Source organism: Salvia hispanica, chromosome 3, assembly GCF_029641045.1.
Source record: "Salvia hispanica isolate PSC_SH4W2 chromosome 3, Shi_PSC_v1, whole genome shotgun sequence".
Classification (NCBI taxonomy): domain Eukaryota; kingdom Viridiplantae; phylum Streptophyta; class Magnoliopsida; order Lamiales; family Lamiaceae; genus Salvia; species Salvia hispanica.
In genome coordinates, this window is record NC_142694.1 from 16140638 (window position 1) to 16162945 (window position 22308).

The 22308-nt window shown below is 35.1% G+C and overlaps 3 protein-coding genes across 4 annotated transcripts; 1 reads left to right on the forward strand and 2 right to left on the reverse strand.

The window, feature by feature from the left end:
• The first annotated feature begins 2045 nt into the window (after nucleotides 1–2045).
• On the forward strand, nucleotides 2046–4679 carry LOC125211025 (Cysteine proteinases superfamily protein). Of its 2 annotated transcripts, XM_089067277.1 has the most exons (4): nucleotides 2053–2179; nucleotides 3181–3265; nucleotides 3372–3483; nucleotides 3647–4679. In XM_089067277.1, exons 3-4 carry the CDS (start codon nucleotides 3380–3382, stop codon nucleotides 4524–4526), a joined length of 984 nt encoding a protein of 327 aa, XP_088923403.1. In that variant the 5' UTR covers nucleotides 2053–2179; nucleotides 3181–3265; nucleotides 3372–3379; the 3' UTR covers nucleotides 4527–4679. The 2 variants fall into 2 exon arrangements, with proteins under 2 accessions (XP_047966655.1, XP_088923403.1); XM_048110698.2 differs by lacking the exon at nucleotides 3181–3265 and having other exon boundaries at nucleotides 2046–2179.
• A 3694-nt stretch (nucleotides 4680–8373) lies between these two features.
• Nucleotides 8374–8931, reverse strand: LOC125189834 (uncharacterized). Its single transcript, XM_089067411.1, has 2 exons — nucleotides 8854–8931; nucleotides 8374–8757 (listed from the first exon to the last, which is right to left on the reverse strand). The coding sequence occupies exons 1-2, from the start codon at nucleotides 8929–8931 to the stop codon at nucleotides 8374–8376; spliced, it is 462 nt and encodes a 153-aa protein (XP_088923537.1).
• Nucleotides 8932–18044: 9113 nt separating this feature from the next.
• On the reverse strand, nucleotides 18045–18864 carry LOC125209340 (uncharacterized). Its single transcript, XM_048108942.2, has 2 exons — nucleotides 18667–18864; nucleotides 18045–18584 (listed from the first exon to the last, which is right to left on the reverse strand). Exons 1-2 carry the CDS (start codon nucleotides 18862–18864, stop codon nucleotides 18045–18047), a joined length of 738 nt encoding a protein of 245 aa, XP_047964899.2.
• Nucleotides 18865–22308: the final 3444 nt, after the last annotated feature.

Below are 22308 nucleotides of genomic sequence, written 5' to 3' on the forward strand. Positions count from 1 at the left end.
GTCTGACCCTAACGGATTGCGGGTTAATCCGGTGCGGGCTAATCAGGCTGTAATTTTATCGGGCTAGAAATTTTTAGCCCTAACCCTATAAATTTGGCGGGCTATTTGGGCCAGCCCACGAATTGCGGGCTACATTGGCATCCCTAGTTATGGCTCCAATCAATAGTTTGGACAAGTAGGTTACAAGTACACGAATAATTACCATGAATGATGTATGTAGCTTAAAAATTTGAGATGCAAAATCATTGGCAAAACGCCGAATAATTAACTCTTCATTGAATAGTATTAACAAATTCAAACATGTATATCATGTTAAATTTAATAAATTTAAGAGTGAACTACAAAAATAGTCTTTGGATTATGGGGTTATCTCATAAATGGTTCCTGGATTTTAAAAATATCACCAGCAGTTCCTGGACTAAGGGTTAATATAAAAAACGGTCCTTTTGCACTGTTTTGAGACGAAAATGCCCTTTTGAGGAGTTTTGGAGGGTTTGGGCAATTTGGTCTTTTTACACTTTTAACATTTTAAATTTGATATTATTTCAATTATGTACTAAATCTGATATTATTTCGAAATTATCATTCTTCAACTCTTTTGTCATACTTCACTTTGTTTCTTTATTTCAATATAAGATTTAATTTATAAAATTAAATTTTAAATTTTGATTTTTAAATATCAATAAATTTTTTTAATTAAAATTATTAATTCATGGACTATTGATTAAAAATATTAATTTTTGTTATTTAATATAATATTCAGCTGAATTGAAGAAGTACAAAAAATAATACTTAATCATGATGGAAAAATAAGAGCTATTTTATTTAGCCTCTGTTCGGTTGTTATAATTGCTTGTGATAGAATATTATGAAGTTGACTAAAAATTTTATATAGGAGTATTTTTGTTGAAATTTTCTAGTAATTTTGATTGTTTTCAAATTAATATACGAAAATTATATTAGTCTTACATTAGATGCATATTTATTTCAGAATAAATCGTGTTATATGATCTATTTATGATTAAAGCTATTAAATATTGATTAAAACTAAGGCGTTGTCATATCTTATTGATTAAATATTAGACACTATCAAATATTGATTATGCTATTAATTTTTTTATTTAATAATTTTTATAATTAAAAAAATTTATTGATATTTAAAAACTGAAATTTAATATTTAATTTTGTAAAACATCTAATATTGAAATAAAGAAACAAAGTGAAAGATGACAAAAGGGAAGAAGAATGATAATTTTGAAATAATATCAAATTTAGTACGTAACTGAAATAATATCATATTTAAAATATTAAAAGTGTAAAAAGACCAAATTGCCCAAACCCCCTCAAAAGGGCATTTTCGTCTCGAAATAGTGCAAAAGGACCGTTTTTTTATATTAACCCTTAGTCCAGGGACTGCTAGTGATATTTTTAAAGTTCAGGGACCATTTATGAGATAACCCTATTATTCAAGGACCATTCTTGTAGTTCACTCCAAATTTAGAATTCCAGTCACATTCGACATTTTTTTACCAGAATCATAATTCTATGATATAAAAATAGATAAGGGGTGCGTTAAAATGCTAACTTTTCTTAAATTACTAATGTGCTAACTCATCAATATAGTGTATTAAAAATATCAATACGATCACATTAAAATCACATTAAAATGTCAACACAAATATGTGTTGACAGTTAATAAACTGTGTTGACATTTAAATATCAATGTCAATATAATATATTAAAACATCAACTTAAGTTTATGTTGACATTTCAGTATTATCATGATGATATTTTTAATATATTCCATTGATGAGTTAACAAGTTAGCAACTTAAGAAAAGTTAGCAACAGATCACACCCCGAAATGGATAATCAAAAGATATGAGTAGATTAACAAAATGTTCTAGTATTATAATAGTAGTAGTAGAATATTTTGATTTGCCTGTAATAAAAAAAAATCTAATTTTTGGCTTCGTGAATCCAAAAATAATGAAGGTAAAGAATAAAAATTAATGAAAAAAGAAAGAAATAGAATATGCCTTTCACAAAATTCTAATCGGCCTTCTCTTTCAGGTTACTCCACTGTCTCTCAAACCAAAATCCCAAATTGAAAGAGATAACAAAAGCCCTCTCTTCCTCCACATTCCGCCGCTCTTCGTCGCCTTTCAGCTGCGTTACTGGTGAGTTCTGCTATCTTGAGATGCTGATTGATTCCAGCTAAATTTGTCGTTGCAACCTTTCATGATTTTATATTCTCAGTCACAAACGTAGGTTTCGCACGATTGAATTGTAAAATTGATATTTTTTATTGATATTATTGTAAAATTGCCTTTGAAACTTCAGAAAAACTGGGCCTAAGTGCTGTAGAGTGCTTGTTTTAATCGTCAATTTGTGAATTTAAATCTGTTCGTGAGTTCTGATTCTGCGTTTGATCCAAGTAGGCCGGCTGAAGAAATTAGATCAATGAAAACTTGTTTTTATTTGCAAAAGATGAATCCAATGCGAGAAAGTTCAGTTTTTGAAAGGTTGCACAGTACTTGGATTTACTATGAGTTAGTACTGGAGAATTTCTACAGAATGGGAGATGCTAAGTTCATTCCTAAATAATTAGGATCCAAAATTTATGAACAACTATGTGATTTATTTCGAAAAAAAATGTTAGGGAATTGCTTTTTGCACTCGTCCATCTTCCTTTCGAACTTCGACATCCAAAAATCCAAATGCGATGTCTCAGCAAACTTTGAAGTACTTTTTAGTTTCTGCTTTTGATTTATTTTCCAATCCTGTATTGGGAACTTGAAGTTCATCTACTTCAACCAATTTAGGTAATTACATTGCAGTGGGGCATCTTTGCAATAGATAGATATAGGAAGTGAAGAAGAGTAATGGGATATATATCCTCTGTATTTGTGTATGATCAAAAGGAGGCTTGGAGATGTCTTTAGCCACTGAGCACTTCACATGAGTTATTCAGTTTACTAAACATCAAGTTATATTAAGAAAAAGAAAGATTTCGATTTAATGGTTGGCCATTACTAAAGATGGTTAGGTAGATCATTGGTTCCACGGCCTTGTTACTTTTTGGTGTATTTGTTTCGACATACATGCCAGGGCTGATGAATGTTGCTGATGATTTATTGGGATAATATAGTAATCTGTCACTGATTTGGTGTATGTCTAGCTCAGCAATATTGTTGCCCCAATACCATGGAAGTAACTGGCTACTTTTTTACTCGATTATGTGAGAGTACGTCATACATCCATAGGTTAGAAATATGTATATTTGCTCTTCACATAGACTCATACCAAATCCCTGTTTATTGAATTGGTTGTGTTTCTTTTATTTTCTTTGATGGGGTTGGTTGCCTTCAGGCTGATAAATGGCGGATGAACCTCAAGTTATGGACAAATCATCTGAGGAGATCTCAGAAACCGTATCTCAGAAGAAGCAAGAAACACTTGAAGAGGTGCTTTCGAGACACAGGTACAGTAATACTTGGATGACTTTTCTGAAGAGAACTTTTGAACTCTGGAATAGGAAATATGAACCATCATGGCTAACTACAGAATAAAAAGTCAGAAACTATGTTTTGAAGTACTAAGTACAAAACTCATTAGCAGTTTGTCCAAAAATTGTTTATTTGCAGGAAAGAGACTACTGATCTGCAGAACAAGGAAGTTGCAATGAAAAAGGCGGCTGCTAAAGGTAGCAAGGCTGAGCAAAAAACTAAGAAGAAACAAGTTGATGAAGAGATAGCTAGACTCTCAACAAAGCTTAAAGAAAGACAAGCCGATGAACTGGCTTCATTAGGCTTTAATAGCAGTAGCAGCAGTCAAAAAGGAAAGCTTGATGACTTGGTGGTGAAGGCTATTGCTGGGGTTTCAATCACAAATAAAGCTGAGCAGCCAAAACTCAGTAAGAGTGCCAAAAAGCATAAGAAAAGAGCCGAACAGGATGCAGCCAGGGAGCAAAGAATACAAGAGGAGCAGAGCCAAATTGTGAGTGATCGAATGATTGAAGATGAGAAGTTAGAGAAAAAGCTCGAGCCTCTTGGATTCACCATCAATGAAATAAAGCCGGATGGGCATTGTCTGTACCGAGCTGTTGAGAATCAGTTGGCCCTTCAATCTGGAGGCTCTTCTCCATATAACTACCAAGAGCTTCGGAAAATGGTAGCTACTTATATGCGGGAACATGCAACAGATTTTCTGCCATTTTTTCTGTCTGAGAATATGGCAGATGGAGAATCCGAAGAGTCCCTTACAGAAAGATTTGAGGACTACTGTAACGAAATAGAATCCACAGCGGCCTGGGGAGGACAACTGGAACTTGGTGCTCTGACCCACTGTCTGAAGAAACATATCATGATATTTTCCGGATCCTTTCCTGATGTAGAGATGGGAAAGGAATACAAATCGGGCAACGCCACTGGCTCAGCTGGCTCAAGCGTTATGCTATCCTATCACAGGCATGCCTTTGGGCTCGGTGAGCATTACAATTCTGTCGTTTCCATTTCAGGCCAATAGTTATTTTGTATTCAAGAGGTCACGTTTGATGATTTGATCACGACACGATGCCTGTCCTGTGCAATATATTTTTTCAAGACTGGAGTTTAAACTACATCTGAGTTTTGTTACACATTTTGAAAAAAAGAGATGCTTTTGTGGTTTTTCTATTTATTGAATGGGTTCTTTGTTAGATTTCTCTCACCGTAATGATGTGTTTAACTTGAAATCTTGAATATTACTCCCCTCATTCCGCTTAAATAGAGTCGTAATACATGTAATTATGCTAAAAAACAGATTCCTCTCGCGAGATCATTGCGATTTGCAAGCATATGTTTCAATCCTAATGTTTTTCTTGTTAATTTTTCAAATCACGAGAAGGATTATAATTTAACTGAATTTTAAAAAATTTATACTATTCTTTAATGTATTAAAATTTATATTCGAATTGGTCCCAAACTAGTACTAGTACAAATTTATTAATTTTAAAATTAGAGAAATACTCTTGCCATGGACTGATAGAGAACATTTCCAAATAATTTCTTAAGATTTTTTAAGGGAATTTATCATTTTCATTTTGTAAAATAAATGTTCCACTCCAATTTTTTTTTTATTTTTTATGGTATTTTAAGGGAATTAAGTTAGTGTTTTCATTTTGTACTAAAATATTGAGGAAAACCAAGTGGGTGCAACCCGTAGACCCATAATGGATAAACGGGTTCGGGTCGGGACTAACCTGCAGACTCGTATATAAAAACTTACCCAAATTCAAAATCCTTGTAAAACCTCTGAGATCCAATTGTGGCGAAAGAGAGGAAAAAATCATGTAAGTTGGATACAAAATCCAAAATTGAAGAAACAAAAGGAGGCAAATGGATCGAAATTGGAGCTTCCCTTTTACCTTCTCTTTGCAACTTCTTCCTATAAATTCAGAATTGGAGAAATATTTTAAATTGGAGGTGGCGCTGAAAAAGAGAGAATTTAATTTGGGAGTGAGGAGAAATTAGAGATAGAAAGTCCTAATATAAAATAGACATCGTATCGTGAATACCAGTGAAGTCCCATTAAAGTTTAAACATTAGCTGCGCGACTCCTCCTGAGCGGCACCCACCCAACCCCACCCCAATCGACTTTTGAATTAAATAATCTGAGCGGCACCCACCCAACCCCACCCCAATCGACTTTTGAATTAAATAATCATTTCTCTTTCATCCACATATACAACCTCCAACTTATTAAAACTTTTACCTCCATCAATGACTCCAACTCAACCCCAATACATATTTTCTTTTTCATATATTTTCAATCAATATAAATTTTATATTTATTCAAATATATTAAAAAATTCATATAAAATTATATAAATTATTTTATAATTTAAATTTATAATAAAAATTATTACACATCCATATATAAGTGAAGTACTCCCTCCGTCCCATAAAAGTTGAGACAAAACTTTTGGGCACGGAGATTAAGAATTTATATTAAATAAATAGGAGAGATGAAAAAAGTAGAAAAGATAAGAGAGAGTAAAGTAAATGATGGAATAAAGTAAGAGTGATTAGATGTTTTGTTTTTTGTTAAAAAAGGAAATGACTCAACTTTGTTGGGACGGACTAAAAAGGAATACGACTCAACTTTTATGGGACGGAGGGAGTACAACATAATAAAAATACACAAATAAAAGAAATACGGTACAATAATAGAAAATAAACAAACCAAATTACAAACTAAAGTGAAAAATAAGAAAGATTACTAAAAAAGATAAACATTACAAATTCAACTATTTGTGCCAAATTTATCCCAAATGTGTTCAATCAAATCATCTCGAAAGGCAATGTGAGCTTCTCTATTGCGGAGTTGATCTCGATTTGTTATATAAGAAAACAAACTCCCAATCCGTTGAGTAGAGTAGCAAAAAGCTTCAGCATTTCCTTCTTGTGCTCTTGTAGGTGTATCTTCAAAAAACTCAGTAGGATCATAATAATTTTGATATGTATCACGTTCATCTTCTACTATCATATTATGCATGATTATACAAGCAATCATAATTTTTCCCATCAACATCTTGTCCCAGACAAGGCATGGCCTTCGCAAAAATGCGAAACGCGCTTGTAGGACTCCAAATGCTCGCTCAACATCTTTTCTGATAGACTCTTAGAATTGAGCAAACAACTTATGCTTTTGAATTTGTGGAGAAGCAATTGACTTCACAAATGCAGCCCATGCAGGGTATATGCCATCAGTAAGATAATATGTCCTATTATACTGATGACCATTTACTACGTAATTAACAGATGGTGCTCGACCTTCTAAGACATCATCAAAAACAGGAGACCTATGGAGTACATTAATATCATTGCACGAACCTGGAGTTCCAAAGAATGCATGCCATATCCATAAGTCGTATGATGCAACAGCTTCCAAAATGATCGTTGGTTTGCCACTTCTCCCTGTATATTGTCCAGCCCATGCGTTAGGACAATTCTTTCATTCCCAATGCATACAGTCTATACTCCCAATCATGCCTGGAAACCCACGTTGATCTGCTACATATAGAAGTCTAGCGAGATCTTGTTCAGTAGGTCGTCTAAGATATGTGGCACCAAAACATGAGATAACACCTTCAACGAAATGTATTAGAGAATCTCTCGTCACCGTTGAACTCATCCGCAAATATTCATCAACGACATCGGATGATGTCCCATACGCCAGCACCCGCATAGCTCCGGTACATTTCTGTAACGATGACAAACTTTGTCTCCCTGTAGCATCGCGTCTCTCTTGAAAATACTCATCATTAGCAGTAACAGCTTCTACAATCCGAAGGAATACAGATTTGTGCATGCGAAATCGGCGTCGGAAGACCTCTGGCCCATATGTCGGGTTGGGACTAAAGTAGTCATTGATCAAACGCTCAGCACCAATCTCGCGTTGCCTTTCACAATACCTTTTTCTAACTGTAGAAGCTTGAGCCCCCACAATTAGATTGTGATTGGTGGATTACATGTTCTCAACAATTGTATAGATTTGATGATTTTGTTGAGAAACTCGTTCCTCCCATTCATTGAGGGCTATGATATTTGAATCATCAGAACTTGAATCCGATGAAAGTGATGAGTTTTCACCAGAAGACATTTTTTGGAGGTGGAATGAGTACTTGGTGGTATCTTCGAAAAATTTCCACCAGCTATGTATAGACTAAATAAATTTGCATGTGACACTAAACGCCAAGACATGTGAGACACAATTGCAGTAAAGCATGTGACCTATCTAATTTTTGTATGATAATGTATGCGATGACAAAACGTTTGAGTGGCACTGTGATACATGTGACATTTCAAAACTTTTGTCAGATAAAGAAGTGATGTTTGTAAAGCATGTGACACACAATTGCAGTAAAGCATGTGACATATCTAATTTTTGCAGGATAATGCATGCGATGACAACCCATTTGATTGACAATGTGATGCATGTGACATTTCAAAGCTTTTGTAATGCAAGTAGCACCAAATTCATATATGCAAATGCATGTGATAAAGTAATGATATTTGTGACATTTCAAATACTTTTGCAGGAAAATGCATGTGTCACGAAAATCATATCTAAAAAAATGCATGTGATAAAGAAATAATAATTGTGACATCTCAATTGCTTTTCCAGAAGATGCATGTGACCATATCACATAAACTTAATATTACACAAATTTCTATTACATAAAGTGCAAACAAAGATCACACCAACATACACCAAACTAACATTACATATTAAAAGCACACCAAACTAATATTACTTAAACTAATGTCACACCAAACGATGGTCTTACATAACTTATTATCACACCAAACTCATATCAAACTAAAATCATTCATTTTTTAAACACAATATCCATTAGTTGATGTTTCATCTCTTGATCTTCTGGGGACAAGTGCTCTTTATCCAACAACTTGATCAACATTTTTTGGTACATCTTCATAGAGGGCTTTTCTAGCTTTTCACGCTCTATCTGCAGTCGAGCCTTCACTAGTTCGTTCTCATTATCTTTAGCTAGCCTTAGTGCATGAAGTTCTGCAGCAACTTGAGCATTAGTAGAATCAGATTGTGTTACCTTACTTTTTCCTTTTCTTTTTGCCTTGTCTCTGCCCATAGGCCGAGAACTAGTTGAATGGCCAGATGTAGGAGTTTCCGGATTTGAAGGGATAGTATACTCGCCAGATTCAGAAGTCTTTGTCCTCTTTGAATTGCTATCATCCTGTTCATAACCAACATTTTCATTGTAAGGAGGAAATACCTGTGTTGTATCATGAATACTCCACTTTTGATGTTTGCTCATAACTTCATTAAACACTATCAAATCTTGAAATTTTTTGCCGCCTCCTCCTTGGTAGATGCTATGAGCTTCATTCTCAACATCTTGGTCGCTCATTCCACTCCTCCTTCGCGCGTTTGCTTCTTTGCAAGCAGCCACCCATTTGTTTGCATTTTCGTTAAGTCGTTTCCATCGACTCTTCATAGAATCCACATTTCTTTTGTTAATTTTAGCTGGATTTTCTGCTTGAGCTACGTGATACAAGTTTTTCACACGTACCCATAGTGCATCTCCCTTCTGATGTTTACCACGCACACTATCTACGCTTGCATGGACCCAAGAAGACATAAGTGCTAAATCTTCTTTCACAACCCAACTTACATTGTTTGAGCTCCTCTTCTTTTTGTTCTCTTGTTGGGCATCTCCGAACAAGTTTTGGACGACATTGTTGATGTGGGAATTTCAGTAGATGTAGGAATTTGGCTTAGATTTGGAGATAATTCAAAGTTTTGTGAATACTCGGGATTTGAAAATGATTGGGGATTCTGATAAGGTGTTGCAAAATTTGGAAAATTTTGCGAACTTGGATATTCTGATGATTGTTGATAATTTTGGGAATTAAAATAGTTTGGGAAACAAGAGCGATAATTTGGATGATTTGGATCCATAAAACCAAATTTATCAAAACAAGAATGAAAGGGCGATAATTTGGAGGATTTGGTTGCTTTTGTGAGGAATTGTATATGTTAAGTGGGATATATATAGAAAAGTAAAGCACAATGTAGTAGCAAATAGTAAAAAATAATAAATTAAAATAAAATAATAAAAAATGTAGTCAGATGTCATTTTATGGAAGAGTGGTTCACATGATTTTTTTGGAAGAATAATTCACATGATATTTGAAAAGATATATAGAGATAAATATAATAATCATTGAATAAAAAAATAATAATTAATAAAACAATCAAAATTTAATGTAGTGCAAAATTTTCAAGATTGAAAATGTGATGTAGAATTATATTTTTATTGTGCAAATTTATTACAACATACATGTAGTCCAATAATAAGTAATAAAATAAATCAATAATAAAAAGTGAAAAAACAAAAAGAAAAAAGAAATCAAATATTCAGCCATTAATATTATGACATGTGGCATGTGCCCCTCAATTTGTTTGGTGGCGGTTGGTTTTTTTTGTTTTAGAATTTTTTTTAATTATACTTATTTTGTTTTTGTGAGTGACATAGTGTGTACTGTCACCAATGGAGGTGGTCTGAGCGCCCCCTTTCTTCCACGTCACCTCACATCTCTTTTTCTTGTTCCGTGAAATTCTCTCCCTTCTCTGTTTCTCTATTTCTCTGCCATTCTTAAATTAACTGTCCATGAAAAAGATCTCGAATTTCAATTGTTACTGCTTATATTGAGTGATTCTCTTCCTCCTTGCCTATTTACAATTCTGTATGAATGTGTGCCTCTTCCATCTTGCCAATTCTCTATTTCTATGATGATCAAAATCCACCTATTTGCACGATTCCATCTCCATCCCCCGAATTGGAATTCCAAAGCTTATAATCGTTTTTGGATATTTTAATTTATGACTTAAAAATCTAAATCATATCACCATTTATATATGCAAATTCCAATGTGCTCACTTTCGATATGCTGTGAAAGCAAGGGAAGTGTTTGGTGACATAGCTGAGATTGTGATCTTTAATATTGGGCTTCATCCCCAATAAATTACGCCTTCCATTGACGGGACTTGCAATCAAATTAGATCTATTTTCTTCTTCTCTTTTATGCAATCATCATCTGTGTTTATCCTTTTTGTATAACTTTCAAGTGTAACACTAATATTTAAAACTCACCAAGAAGAAGAAACATGGAAGAGAGGTGGAGAGAAATTTACAAAGTGGCAGATGTGCAGAGAGAAATTTTGGTTGTTCTAGCAAAGTGGCAGTTTGCGCAGAGAGAAAAAACGTGGAAGAGATACGAATATATACATAAGAAAATAGAAATTGAGAGGGAAAAAAAAAAATAGAAAATGAGAGGGACACTCACCCGTCGCTCAGCAAGTCACGCGCAGCATAACAAATCTCTAACAAACCTAATAGGGTAAAATTTGACACATAATCCAACCAGTGACGGAACCAGAAATTTAAATAAGCCGGGGCCGGAAAACTTTAAAATTATAACAATAGTAAAATATTTAATTTCATACTCCATCTGTCCATCGCGTATTTCATTTTCAGCATTCATTTTTAAAAAACGATAATAAATAATTAAAGTATAGAAAAAAGTAAAATAAGAGAGAGAATAATATAGAGAATACTCCTTTTTATATTATTATCTTTCTTACTTTATTATCTTTTCACTTTAACTATTTATTATTCCCTTCGTCCCAACTAAGTTGAGATAAAACTTTTGGACACAGAGATTAAGAAATTGTGTTGAAAAGTATGAAAGATTAATAAAATAGGAAACATAAGGAGAGAGTAAAGTAAATGATGGAATAAAATAAGAGTGAGTGAATGTTTTATTTTTTGTCAAAAAAAAAATGATTCAACTTAGTTGGGATTAGGGATGTCAATCGGGTCGGCCCACCGGGTTTCGGGCCAACCCTATTCGGGTTGCGGGTCAATCGGGTGCGGGCTAGTCAGGTTGTAATTTCTTTCGGGTTATAAAAGTTCAACCCTAACCCTAAAAGCTCGGGTTTCGGGCTAGTCCAACGGGTTAATCGAGTTGCTACCGATAAGATTAACATGCGATCAATCCCATAAATAATGATGAAAATTAGTTATATTCATAAAATGTAAAATATTTAATAATGATAAATGTGAGATATATGCTTAAACTCAATCATAAACATGATCAAATACTAATATTTGAGATATTTCGTAAAATTTTAATGCGTATTTTAGAAATTTAAATTTTTTTTAGTGAATTTAAAGTTTTTAGTTTATTTATCAATTATTATATTAATAAAAATTCAATATATAATTTATATATTTAATATAAAAATTGAAAGTTACTTTTTTTTAGTTATCTATAATTATAAAATCAATCAATGAAATGTCGAATTAGGACTAAAAATTGCAATAATAAAATTTTTATCGGGTTTTCGGGCCAGCCCATCGGGTTTTCGGGTCTGGCCCTAACGAGTTGCAGGTTAATCGGGTACGGGCTAGTCGGGTTGTGATTTCTTTCGGGTTATAAAAGTTCAACCCTAACCCTATAAATTTGGCGTGCTATTCGGGTCAGCCCACGGGTTGCGGGCTACATTTACATCCCTAGTTGGGATATCCCTAAAAATAATATAACTCAACTTTGTTGGAATAGAGGAAGTATATTTTTTCCAAAATGAGTACTCAAAATGAAACGTCTTTACTATTAATTGTCTTAGACGAATTGTAGTAAAAAAATTATTTTTACTATCAATTTTATATGCAATATCAATTTCACAAATACTCTTTATCTTAGTAAATTTAAGAATGTTTGGAACTAAGATTGTTTTCATTATTTGGAGTAATTAAATAGTTTGTGTTGATTTGATTTTAACTATTAAGGATGGAATTAAATTATGATGAAGGATTTTATACGATCGAGTAATGGACTACATATATGTTATGGAGAATAAAATAAATTAAATGCTCCTTTGATTTTGCTCAAAAAAATGGAGTATCAAAATACGGTAAATATAATTTATCACTAATTTTTCTACTATTTGACACGTCAGATATTTTTCCTTCTTCCAATGCACCTGATGTATCCAAAAAAAATAAAATAAATAAAAGATCTTTTGCACCGCCCTGTTCATCTTCTTCCCCGTGCCGCCTCGCCATTTCTTTTTCTTCAAAATTCCTCTTTTTGCATTCTCTCGGCCTTTTTTCCACTTCGCCGCCCAAGTCTTGTGTTCTTCTTGCTAATTCTACTTTCAATTTTAGATAATCGGATGGCGGGATTCATTGGCTCTTGGGGCGGAGACTGGTTAGAGGACAGCCATGTAATGGGGAGTCTGGGTCTGGGGCTGGCCAAGCCCCCGCGCGCGGGGGCTTGTCCCTATGTAGTTCCGTCGCTGAATCCAACAAATGTGGAATTGATTCGGTTTGCAAGATTGTATCCCGATATTAAATATGCAATGAGTTTTATTCAGAAGATTCAATCTCACAACTCAATCATAGATTATATCTTGATATTGTTTTATCTAAGAAAACGACCGCCAACTATATAGACTAAAATTTATCACTTAATCAAACCATTGAATTCTGTTGACCCAAATAAGGACCATACTGTAAGCCCAATAAGGCCAACTTAACGGGATTAACATCCAGCACCTATGGTGAGCTTGTTTACCCCTTGATTTGCATTTTTCTTGCTGTTAATTTTCTTAGCAGATTCAACACCAGATGATAATAGGTGCTCTATGTCCAATTTCTTCAGGCTTCCCATCACACCGTCGGGGATTTCTTCAAGTTCCTTGCACTTTCTAAGCACAAGATACCTAAGTTTAGGAAAACTATCGTTTGAGGCCTTCCAAGTAAATAGCTTCGTATCTTCAATGAGCAAGAAGTGGAGAGAGTGTTGGAACTGGCAGCGGAAGCGGGCGCATAAATTAATCACATAAAAATTAGATCTATTTAGCAGATTATTTAGACAAAAGCTATTCGCGTAATTATCACATGTATCATGCTCATAACTTGAATCAATCATGCTTTAAGAATATTGAAACCTAAAACATGCTTTTCTACGGAGCAGAAAAATACCTAATTAATTCTCCAAAGAATTGAAGATGGCTAGCTTCTTCTCCACGTGATGCTTTGAGTACTAAACCACAAATCTTCTCTCTGGTTCCCGAACTGTATCCCAATATCAGTGTGGGCTGATCTTACTAGAATACTAGGACTTAAATAAAGAAGACAGAAGAAATCCTTTTTGGAATAGGAGAGGAATTCGAAAATTCCTACAGCTTGTGAGAGCTGAAATTTTCGAAAATTTTAGCAAATAAAATTGTGTTGTTTCTGTCTCCTTTATTCTCCTATTTATATTAAGTTCATTTTGGGCCCAGACAGGGATCTATGGAAGGTTATGGATATGGGCTCATCCAATTTACTTTTTACTAATTAAATTGAACCCACAATTTAATATAAGTTATAATTGGAATATTACGAGCAGCCACTACAGAAGTAATATTGAACTCTCCCCATCCAAATCCGAAATTACAAGTAATCCGGATTTCCGTTTAACTTTCATTTCCCGTGCTTAAGATTAAAATGTCCATTAATTAATTAATGTCTGCTATTGACTTAATTAATTAACTTCTTATTAATTCCAAGAGTGGACTTAGCATGAAACGCTTATTTATTATTCATAGAGTAATCACACTCCAACTAGCTAGGTTCCGAATAATAAAACCTTGTTTCGCGCTCCTCTTGAGGACATTATCAAACGAGACTCAGCTCGCGCACGATTCAATATAATAGCAATCCTAGCACCGCTAGATATCGATCACCACTACCCAATATATCAGGATCATTGGGTTACGAAAAACCCGCACCATTTGATAAGTCAAAGTAGTGCATAATCAATACCGTATGCTCAATGCTACATTGATTAAGAAACAAATATTTATCAAGACCTCGCCTTTCAGTAGATAGCCTAAGGCAAGTCTCGCTGTTAGATCCGTTCAGTGTTATACCACACCAATGTCATCTTATTTCAGTAAGGCTTAGAAATATGCGGACTGACATTGCAACCTTTCTCGATGGATAGTCAAATTCCATCTAGGTTGTGAAATTCATCTTTTTCTTTGTTTAGAACTGACCGTATTACCTTAAAGTGGACGACGCCCACAACCGGTCTACTAAAACAAAGACTTAGACTTTGTTAAGTTAACTTATACATTTAAACATGCATTAACATCCATTAAATGTAAAACATAACAACATTATGACAAAAAATAATCTGTTTTATTTATTGGAAAATAAAATAAGAGTTTTACAGTATTCAATCACTCGAAACGTGATTTCTAGTATACAAACTCTAATAGAAGCCTCCACCAACAACCTCCCACGATATTCCTGTGAATGTGTTGTCTTTCAATTTGAGGACTTGGAGAGCTTCCATCCTCGCCAACATAAACATATGCTTTCAATCCAAGCTTGTGCCCGCGATAGTCAGCATAGTGAGTTTTGTTGGGAACCAGCTTGTTAACCCAGGAAAATGCATTGATCGTTGGGATTCTGAATCATGGAATGCATTTACTAGCTTTAACTTTTCAAGTTGATTAAGCATTCCCAAGGAATTTGTTTTAAACAGAATGGCCAAGTTTCCTTGAATTGCCAATCTCTTTAGGTTAGGGACCTGTTGAAGACATTGGTGGTACAAATTTTCGGTGATATTCTACTCAGAGTTTGGAGACTCTTGCAACCCTCACCATCCCCTTCGACAATTTCTATAATTACATCATTCGTTTTCAGATGCCTCAGTTGTACCATCTTCCATATATTTGCTTTGATAGTGATGGATTCTTTATTAGGTAGACTACCAGAGTTTGAAGGTTCCACAGGCTAAAGAAGACTACGGAAAGATTTGAGTATCAACAGATATACTAAGTACTTCAAGTGAAATAGTTTGGTAATACTCTAGGTATCTCACCCAATTTGATGAACTCAGATTCACATAACTCTGAGCATACCCAATTCATCAACCATAGTCAGGGGCATGCTTTGCAGGGAAATTCATTGGAGTCTTGGAGAAGCATAAAAGAGATCGTATGCAACCAACTTTGTTCTTTCCTTCTCGAGCGAAGAAGATCTCAATATCAGAATGGATACAAAGTCGGCGGGGTTTGTCAATCTCAGATAATCGGCGGGGTTAAGATCTCCATTCACACATTTCACTTCAAGGAAAAACCTTTGTTGCTCTTGTAAAACTTTTAAACCACATAATGCATGTACCACATCATGAACACGACATGTTTTGACCTCACCTTTGGAAGTCCTTTCAACAACCATCACTAAGTTCCCAAAATTGTGGGATTGAAAGATACTATAGAGACGTTGGACAACTTTTGGCTCCATATTCCAATCCAATGGTAATCTATATAGAGATGTGAATCGGGTCACATCTACTGGGCCAATCCACCGGGCTAGCCTACTGGGTCAATCAGAAAATGGGTGTTACACATTCTCAAAATATGTAACTAAATACGCATTCTCAGAATGCGTGCAGAATTTAAGAAAAAGGCAAAAAAAAAAACTAGCCTATTTACGTGCATATATATATGAGTCGAGCTCATTCTTTGCATACTTCTTTTATTGCACTTATAAGCTCACTCTTGCACGTTGTTCCAAAAGAATTCTTACTATCACCACGATTGAAAGTGGCAATCCATGACAATTATGGCCTATACATTCTCTAACAACTTTCAAATCATCAAAGCACATGTCGGGTTTACCAAATACTCCCTCCGTCCAGCAATAGAAGTCCCGTTTTTCCGTTTTTGTCCGTCCGGCAATAGGAGTCCCGGTTCTACTTACTATATTTGGACAATTTAATTACCCTCCCAATTCTCAATAATTTACTACATTGCCATTAAAAAACACCACCTCCCCCAAAATTAACTTATCTCTCTCACTCTATCTATCCCTAAAATCACCAATACTCACTCTCTCGCTCACCAAAATTCTCACTCTCTCGCTCACTAACATCAACACAACTCTCCCTCTCTCTCTCGCTCATCAAAATTCGCTCTGTTGAAACCCTAATTTGACGCCGCCTCCTCTTCCTCCTCCCAATCGCCGCCTCCTCCTCTTCCCCACTCTAGCCTAAATGGATTATGTACCCTCTGAAACCCTATCACCCATCTATGGGCTAGATTCGGCCGATTCGATGTCCACCGTAGTTCCTGAAACGCCGATGGTGGAAGTCCCTCCGTGGACCGATTCTCAGCCCTCTATGTTCCTTGAAACCCCAGATCTGGAAGCTATACTCGATTCGGAGCTTATCGTCCCTGATACGCCGGAGACCATGCTCGATTCAGAGCTTATCGTCCCTGATACGCCGGGTTATGAGAGTCCCGACTCCACTGTGGTACCTGAAACTCCGCGGGTGAAGAGGCGGCGGCGTCCTGTTGAGGAAGAGGAGTGGTTCAAGGAGTTCCTCCTGATTCTCTTGCCCGGCATGAAAAATCTCCTCTAATATTGTGAGTTTTGTAAGAATCACCCCCTATCTAGGGTTCGGAGATTCTGACTTGGTCTGTATTTAGGGTTACAGTATTTTTTTTGTGTTGATTTAGCCACCCCCTTTTGGGTTAGGAGGCTTAATCTTGCCCTATATGCTGGAATTAGTAATGTTTGACTGATGGTCGCTCTGGAATTTGTTGTTGGTTGCTGGAATTTGTGCATTCTACTGCTATATGCTGAAATTTCTGATGTTTGGCTGATTAATCCAATTGTGGTGTTTATTTGTATGCTGAATGGCTCTGAGGGATGTTTATGATGGTTTATTGTTGCTATACTTGCTGCAATTTGTTATTGGGTGGTGCTGTGGTGAATTGTGGTGCTTATATTGTGTGAAAAGCCACCCCTTGATTAGGTTTGGAGGCTTTTGTTGGTTCCCTATGCTGAAAATTTTCTGAGGGATGTTTATGATGGTTTATTGTTGTTATACTTGCTGCAATTTGTTGTTGGGTGGTGCTGTGGTGAATTGTGGTGCTTATATTGTGTGAAAAGCCACCCCTTGATTAGGTTTGGAGGCTTTTGTTGGTTCCCTATGCTGAAAATTTTCTGAGGGATGTTTATGATGGTTTATTGTTGCTATACTTGCTGCAATTTGTTGTTGGGTGGTGCTGTGGTGAATTGTGGTGCTTATATTGTGTGAAAAGCCACCCCTTGATTAGGTTTGGAGGCTTTTGTTGGGTGGTGCTGTGGTGAATTGTGGTGCTTATATTGTGTGAAAAGCCACCCCTTGATTAGGTTTGGAGGCTTGTGTCCATTCCCTATGATGAAATATTTCTGAGGGTCTTATAGCATCATCCTGCATATGTGCATCACATTAGGTTTGCACTATTTCTATACACCAAAAAAACAAAAACATCAGACCCTAACCCAAAAAATAATAGGGGCTGACCAACACACCAAAAAAATCAGACTACCATATTCCATAAACACTATGGCCTGACCAACACACCAAAAAGATCAGTCCACCCTATTTCATAACCATCACTTTGGCTTACTTAGAAGCCAAATGCATTTGACAGAGGGCCAATATCATACATTGACCCATCATTGTTCTCTGGCATTTGTAAGTAATGCAGCACCTCTCTCACAAGATCCCCATCCACTTCCAACACTTTAGGCAATCCAACAGTTCTTTGTAGCCTATCCTTGTTGATGTGAGGAACTTTGTAGCCATTTCCACCCTTGCACTGTAGGTATTCAGTGAGGCAAGCCTGCAAGCTTAGGAAAACTTTATTGAGAGTTTGTGGTGAAAGCTCTGCAAAAGAGCTACACACATTCCCCACAAGTTCATCCACAGTGCTGCATGGTTTCTCATACTGCAGTGACTGAATTGCTCTAAGAAATCCCAAGTCTAAGATGTTAGTGTCAGGGGAATTAGGTGGTTGACAAATCAGTTGGATTTTAAATCCATCTGAGTTGGCAACAGCCTGAAATTCTGGATCCATAGCTGTTATGTGTGGGGTTGCATTATCTTGCTGAATGTAGATGTCTTTGCTTGCCCAAATTGGCCACTTGGCCTTAATTGCAGGTATAATCTGGCATGAATAACAATAACATAGCTAAATGATGATCTTTGTTGAGTTTTTAAGATCTGATAGAATGGAAAAAGTTGCATACCTTGTTGATAAGGCAGTCTCTCATCACTTCCTTTGTGACTGAATGTAATGGCTTGGTTTCCATGGTCCCTCTGGGCCTGTTCTTTGACTTCCTCTGTGCTGGCAGTACTTCAGTGAAGGGAAATATTCCCACCTTACCATCATAAGTTGCCTGCCCATCCATACCAAAATGTGGTCTACTGACAGCACACATAAACATAACTTTGGTGATGAATCTCTTGGATTTGCATGATCTATATGGCTCATCCTCATCCGGCAAAAGGTAGTACCTGTCTGATGCCTTGGTCATATAGAACCATTTTTCATCTATATGCACTACATTGTGCATGCTCTGATATTGAACTCTAGCTTGAGTAATTTGTGGCTGAAGTTGACTAAGACTCCATCTAACTCTTGCTAGCTTATTCATATTGGTGAGGGCAGGTTTGATTGCATTCGTATGTGGCCTTAATTTACCTTGCTTCACCAATACACCTACTGTGCTCTTGCTAACATTCAATTTGACAGCCATTGTTCTCTATGAAGCTCTCTCAAGAATAGATAAGTTTCTAACCTTTTCTTCATCAAGTTGTAATATGTCAGCATGTGTGTATCCTTTAATCTTTCCTTCCATGCTTGCAGGTTCTCCCCTTTGCATCTGCTCCTTGGCTGCCTTCCATAGCCTGTACACGGTCTTCCTACTGACCTCAAATGTCTCTGCTGCCTCCATTACAGCCCCTCTTGCAAGTACTCCATCATGGCTGTGCTTGAGTAGAAACTGCACCACATTGTTCTTGATGTTGCTGTTCAAGTGTTTGGTTTGCCTCTGCCCATTATCCATCCCTATGATGAAATTTCTCTGAGGGATTTAAATTTACATAAACTAAGGGAGTTTTTTTTGGAGTTTCTCAGATTTTGGGGTTGGTAAGAGTGTCTTAAATGAGTGTAGGTGGTGTATTTATAGCTAATGTTTGGAGTTGTACCTTTTGGAATTCAAATTTCCTTCAAACTTTTTATAGAGGGAAATTTGAACATTTCAGTTCCCTCCTTGTATTTTTAGCACTTTTGGAAGTGTATTTTGAACAGATTTGAAATGAATGTGATGAATTAGCATTTGAAAGCATTTTGTTAATGTTTGTGTAATTTTTAAATTCAGTTTTTCTTTCTTTCTTTCTGTCCGTGAAACTCAACACATAAAAACTCCAAAAAAAAAAATTGGCAGCTTCTTTAGTTTTGGTAGACAAAGCCAAATTTGGCACCTTCATCTCATACCAATAAAACTTCCAACATGGAATAAAATATTTTAACACAATTGAGGTGGGTCCCAAATTCCACTATCACACACCATTTATTACACACTCCAAAACTTTCTTAAAACCCGTGCCTTGGAGAAATGGGACTACTATTGCTGGACGGAGGGAGTACCTTGCATGAGAGAAGTTTCCAATGTTGTGAATCCTTCAAGAAGGGAAGCTCGAAGGATTCCCTTAGCTGACTAACTTTGTCTCCTACACTCTTCTTGCGAGACTGGTGATGACTACTTTACTCATGTAATTGCTCTTGGACAAAACCACTCTGATAGTCATACAAGCCTCCATAGTCCACACATCATCCAAGACTAGAAAGAATTTTCTCTCCTTAAGATAATATTGAGCTGTCTCAATTAATGCATGATCACTTAGACCTGACATGTCATCGCTGGTGAATTCCTTGAGAATACCGAGGAACACATTCGCTGGTGAATTCCCTGAGAATGTCGAGGAACACATGATTAATTGATGTTATAATTCTTGACTAATGTTATTAAACTAGTTGGCATTACTCTATTATTTATTACACTACTTAACTACAATTATATAAGGCTAAAATCCTTTTTTGTTCCTAAACATGTGGTTGTTTTATGAAGTTGGTCAAGAATATTCACTTTTAAAAAATCGAGTCCCAAACACACGTAGAAGCATAAAAGAGAATGGATGCAGCCATCTTTCTTCTTTTCGCACTTTTGGTATTAAAAATTTATGCCTAGATTAAAAATAAAAAAAATAAAAAATTAGTAAATTAAAAAGGGTTATATGGCATAGTAAGTTGGTGTACCTCACCAATAACTTCTTGAAAAATGGAAATTAAAAAGGGTTTTAATGCCACGTCAATTGAACACCAATACAATAAATCTTTGTATAAAATTGACATCTATTAGTTATGGAAAGTGACATTATATTACTACTATATGAAAATTATTATCATAGAATAGACGTGCACTATACTAGTACAATATATATGTATATTGACCTCTTAATGTAATACTAATATTTTACACAAGTAATTTATATTACATTATATGTCAAAGAAAAAAAATCATATTATTACTCTTTGATAGTACTATTTTGATATGACTAAACTTTTCAGTGATCATCAAGCCATTCTATTTTGAAATAATATGACACTAATATTTTTCATTTTGGATTTTTGATTTGCTTATTTTTAAATTTTATTGATTTTTTAATGGTAATAAGAAAATATTGAAAATTATAATTGATGATTTAATATGTTGATAAAAATATAAGTTATATTACCTCCGTCCACAAAAATAGACAAAATTGTAAATGACATGGGTTTTAATAGGCAATTGATAAAGTGAAAGTGATGGACAAAAAAAGTGGGGGAACTAGTGTTAGTGGATTGTGGAGTCCAAATTTAGAATAATGTGTAATTTTAAAACTTTCCATATTTAAAATTAGTCTAATTTTAATGGACGACCCAAAATCGTAAACTTATTCTATTTTTTTGGGACGAGGATAACACTTTTTATCTTTTGTAAATTTTTCATATAAATATAGATATAAAACAAGAAAAAAAGTCTTACCCATAAAATAACAAAATAGTACTATCAAAGAGTTATTATATAATTTTTTCCCTTGACACGAAAGTAATATAATATGATTATTTTTATGTGTAAAATATTAATATATTAAGTGGTCAATATGCATATATATTGTACTTTTTGCACGCTTATTTTATAATGATAATTTCCATATTTAATAGGAGTAGTATGCCACTTTCCAATGACTTTCCATAATTAATAGATGTTTATTTATGCAAAGATTTATTGAATTAGTGTTCAACCTTTTAGATTTCCATTTATCAAGGAGTTATTGGTGAGGTACACTAGACTATGCCAACTTGGTATGAAAGGACCATAGAAGCTGAGGCGGTTTGACCTGACACTTCGGCGTAAGGGTTGCTTGTGACTTGCAGATGCAACTTGGGTTATGCAAGAGCCGATGGTGTCTTCAGCCTCATAAACCACATCTCGGATCCGCCTCTCTAGGTCTCGGAACCCTTCCAGCTTGTTCGGCATCATGAGAACGTGTTCTGATGTATTTTGTTTTATAGACAATTAGACATGCAACTACTATATATATATATATATATATGAAGATAATTTACATAGATCAGATGGCAACGTTTTCTAAATATAAAAATTCTTTCCTTTTTTTCAATCATATATCTTTCCAAAATTAACGTTTAATCAATTTATGATGATATGGTAAGTTTGGTAATCTATAATGATATGATAACTTAGGTTATTCCTACGTTGAAAAAAGAAATAGGTTTACAGTATTCTCTTTCCTTTGGGAAATCAAATCTACGTGATTATATGCAT

What these genes read in the sequence shown, in the direction of transcription:
- LOC125211025 (XM_048110698.2), top strand. Translation starts at nt 3,380, where the DNA reads ATGGCGGATGAACCTCAAGTTATGGACAAATCATCTGAGGAGATCTCA. An exon ending in GAGGTGCTTTCGAGACACAG is followed by an intron (nt 3,484 to 3,646) that starts GTACAGTAATAC and finishes GTTTATTTGCAG; the next exon opens with GAAAGAGACTACTGATCTGC.
- LOC125189834 (XM_089067411.1), bottom strand. Translation starts at nt 8,931, where the DNA reads ATGAGCGACCAAGATGTTGAGAATGAAGCTCATAGCATCTACCAAGGA. An exon ending in AAAAATTTCAAGATTTGATA is followed by an intron (nt 8,758 to 8,853) that starts GTGTTTAATGAA and finishes GGTTATGAACAG; the next exon opens with GATGATAGCAATTCAAAGAG.
- LOC125209340 (XM_048108942.2), bottom strand. Translation starts at nt 18,864, where the DNA reads ATGTTTATGTGTGCTGTCAGTAGACCACATTTTGGTATGGATGGGCAG. An exon ending in GAGACTGCCTTATCAACAAG is followed by an intron (nt 18,585 to 18,666) that starts GTATGCAACTTT and finishes TATTCATGCCAG; the next exon opens with ATTATACCTGCAATTAAGGC.